This window comes from Quercus suber, unplaced genomic scaffold (genome assembly GCF_002906115.3).
Source record: "Quercus suber isolate HL8 unplaced genomic scaffold, Cork oak 2.0 scaffold_158, whole genome shotgun sequence".
NCBI classification, from domain to species: Eukaryota; Viridiplantae; Streptophyta; class Magnoliopsida; order Fagales; family Fagaceae; genus Quercus; species Quercus suber.
The window spans coordinates 81,294-83,621 of record NW_027069619.1 but is presented as its reverse complement, the minus strand read 5'-3'; the positions used below and the strand labels follow the sequence as shown (position 1 = coordinate 83,621).

Here is a 2,328-nt window from a genome sequence, read left to right as displayed (position 1 = left end):
CCTGAGAACAGTGTAGAGCCGCCCATGATCAGCATGACTTTCAATCTCAAATAGGGCACCTGATATAGGCCTTAAGAATTGATTTTCTAATGGAAAAGTTATATGTTTCAGCAGGAATCATTCTTCTTCCATGACTTCCAATTCAAACATACTTTTGTAGTTCAACTTCTGTAGGTAATTATTAGATAAAGCAAAATTTAGATATATGTGTTTGGCTATGAAAATTTTAGGTGAAAATTTGCAATAGAATCTGTATCTGACCGTCTAAACATTTATAATACAATGGAGAATTCACATTCCTCTGTAATCCTTCAGATTTAACTTGACATATTCCTAGTCATTGATTTTCATCAAAAACTTATCTTGTATGTCAAGGAGCATCAGACAATATAAAATGAGTTGAAATTATCCAGTGTAACTGATGCATTACATTATCCTCTTATATAAAAATAGGTTTTATATGTACACAAGACCTACCGTTGTATAATACGGAGGTATGATACACTAGGTGTTCGAAATAATTTCTTCAGCATTTGATACATGTGGGAAAATGAAGAAAATAAAACTAAGCAGAGAACAAAATATACCTGAAATTCATCACACAAAATTCAAAAAAGGAAAAAAAAATACACAACATAGCTGAAAAGAAAAGAAAAGAAAGCTATTTCAGTCACAGACAAAAGTTTAACTTGATAGCAAGAGTTCCTTCATGGAATTGGCAAGAAACTAGCCAATTTTATTAATCAGTTCTCATCCATTCCATGGGAAATCCGAAAAACACAAATTCAAAACAGAGCGAATTGTCTCGAAAGTGAAACAGAAATGTCTTTTGAAAGCCTAAAAATACAATTTAAACAAATCAACCCTCAAAAAGGGTACATTTAGAGAATGATAATAAACATCTTAGAAGCCAGGAGGCTTGTAAGCAATGAAACTGATGCACTGCACTTGACGCACGTTGTCGAATCCAATGATTCGGACAAAGGCATTGGGGTAAGCCTTCTTGACCTCCTCAAGCTCCCTCAACACCTGAGAGGAATCGGTGCATCCAAACATGGGAAGCTTCCACATCACCCAGTAGCGTCCATCATAGTACCCTGGTGACCTGTGGTTCTCACGGTACACAAAGGGGTGCTACATACACATAATAATTCAATTGTTAACCATCAGTAACTACATGTATACGTATATAAATTTTGTGTTATTCTAATCAACTTAATTAGGAACATATATATATATATATATATATATAAAAGTTAATGAAAATGAATGATAAAGAGAACTTCAATGACCTCCAACTCAAATTCTAAGCAAGGAACCCATCCCTTTCGAAGAAGGTAGTCTACTTCCTTAGCCAATGAATCAGCAGTAAGTGGTGGAAGGTAGGAAAGAGTCTCAAACTTCTTTTTTCCAAGTGGAGGCCACACCTGCAATATAACGAAGTTTAATCTAATTTAGTAAACAACTTCAAAATATATATATATATATACACAATTTGGTTTTTTTTTTTTCAACTACAGTATATATTATTCTTGCAATTTAATTGAGTGAAAATCATGACAAACTAAGTACACTCTTAGAAATATTAAAAGTACTTTTAAAATTGGTAAATGTATCTACTAAAATATGCATACGTATTACATGCAACCTTTCTATATTATTTTTCAATTCATAAATACTTAATCTAGCTTCAAATTCATAAGGTACCTGCATGCATTGCACTCTTCCACCATTGCTTGCAAGAGAGGTGATGTCATTGTTGGTCTTTTGGGTGACTGGGAAGGCTGCGTTAGACTTGAGGCCAGTGAATGGTGCGACCATGCTGGCTTGAGCCAGGGTAGCCCGGTTAACGGGGGCGACGGTAGCGGAGGTAAGAATTGAGGAAGCCATTTCTTTCTTTCTCCTTTACTTCTCAAAATCCTTTGCTAGAGTTGCAAAGCTTCTACTCTCACTTCCTATATATAATGGTATAAATTGGATAGTTCATATCCTGTGGTCACAAATTGATGGACTTAATTTCAAACAAAATTTCACCATTGGATCGTATACTTGATGACATTACACCATTATGGCCACATGAAACAGGAATTTTTTTTGCATCTAGCCTTATCGTTAAGCACCACAATGACAGTGCCACGTGGCAGGAGCTACATAATCTTATCTCATCCAAGAGGGCAAGAATGAGTGATGGTGGTTAAGTTTATTTCTGGTCAGTCAGCCTTTTCCTTGCGTTCTCTTTCAGACTTTGCCCTCATCTTATGTAATAATGTACTGCCCGTTTAAGACCATACCTTCTCGGACCCTTTTTTTTTTTTTTTTTGATAGGTA

General features: G+C 35.3%; 1 protein-coding gene across 1 annotated transcript; it reads right to left on the bottom strand.

The window, feature by feature from the left end:
• Positions 1–689: 689 nt before the first annotated feature.
• On the bottom strand, positions 690–1,950 carry LOC112027225 (ribulose bisphosphate carboxylase small subunit, chloroplastic). The gene is made up of 3 exons (XM_024059894.2): positions 1,708–1,950; positions 1,293–1,427; positions 690–1,134 (listed from the first exon to the last, which is right to left on the bottom strand). The coding sequence occupies exons 1-3, from the start codon at positions 1,888–1,890 to the stop codon at positions 904–906; spliced, it is 549 nt and encodes a 182-aa protein (XP_023915662.1). The 5' UTR covers positions 1,891–1,950; the 3' UTR covers positions 690–903.
• Between the last annotated feature and the right edge of the window lie 378 nt (positions 1,951–2,328).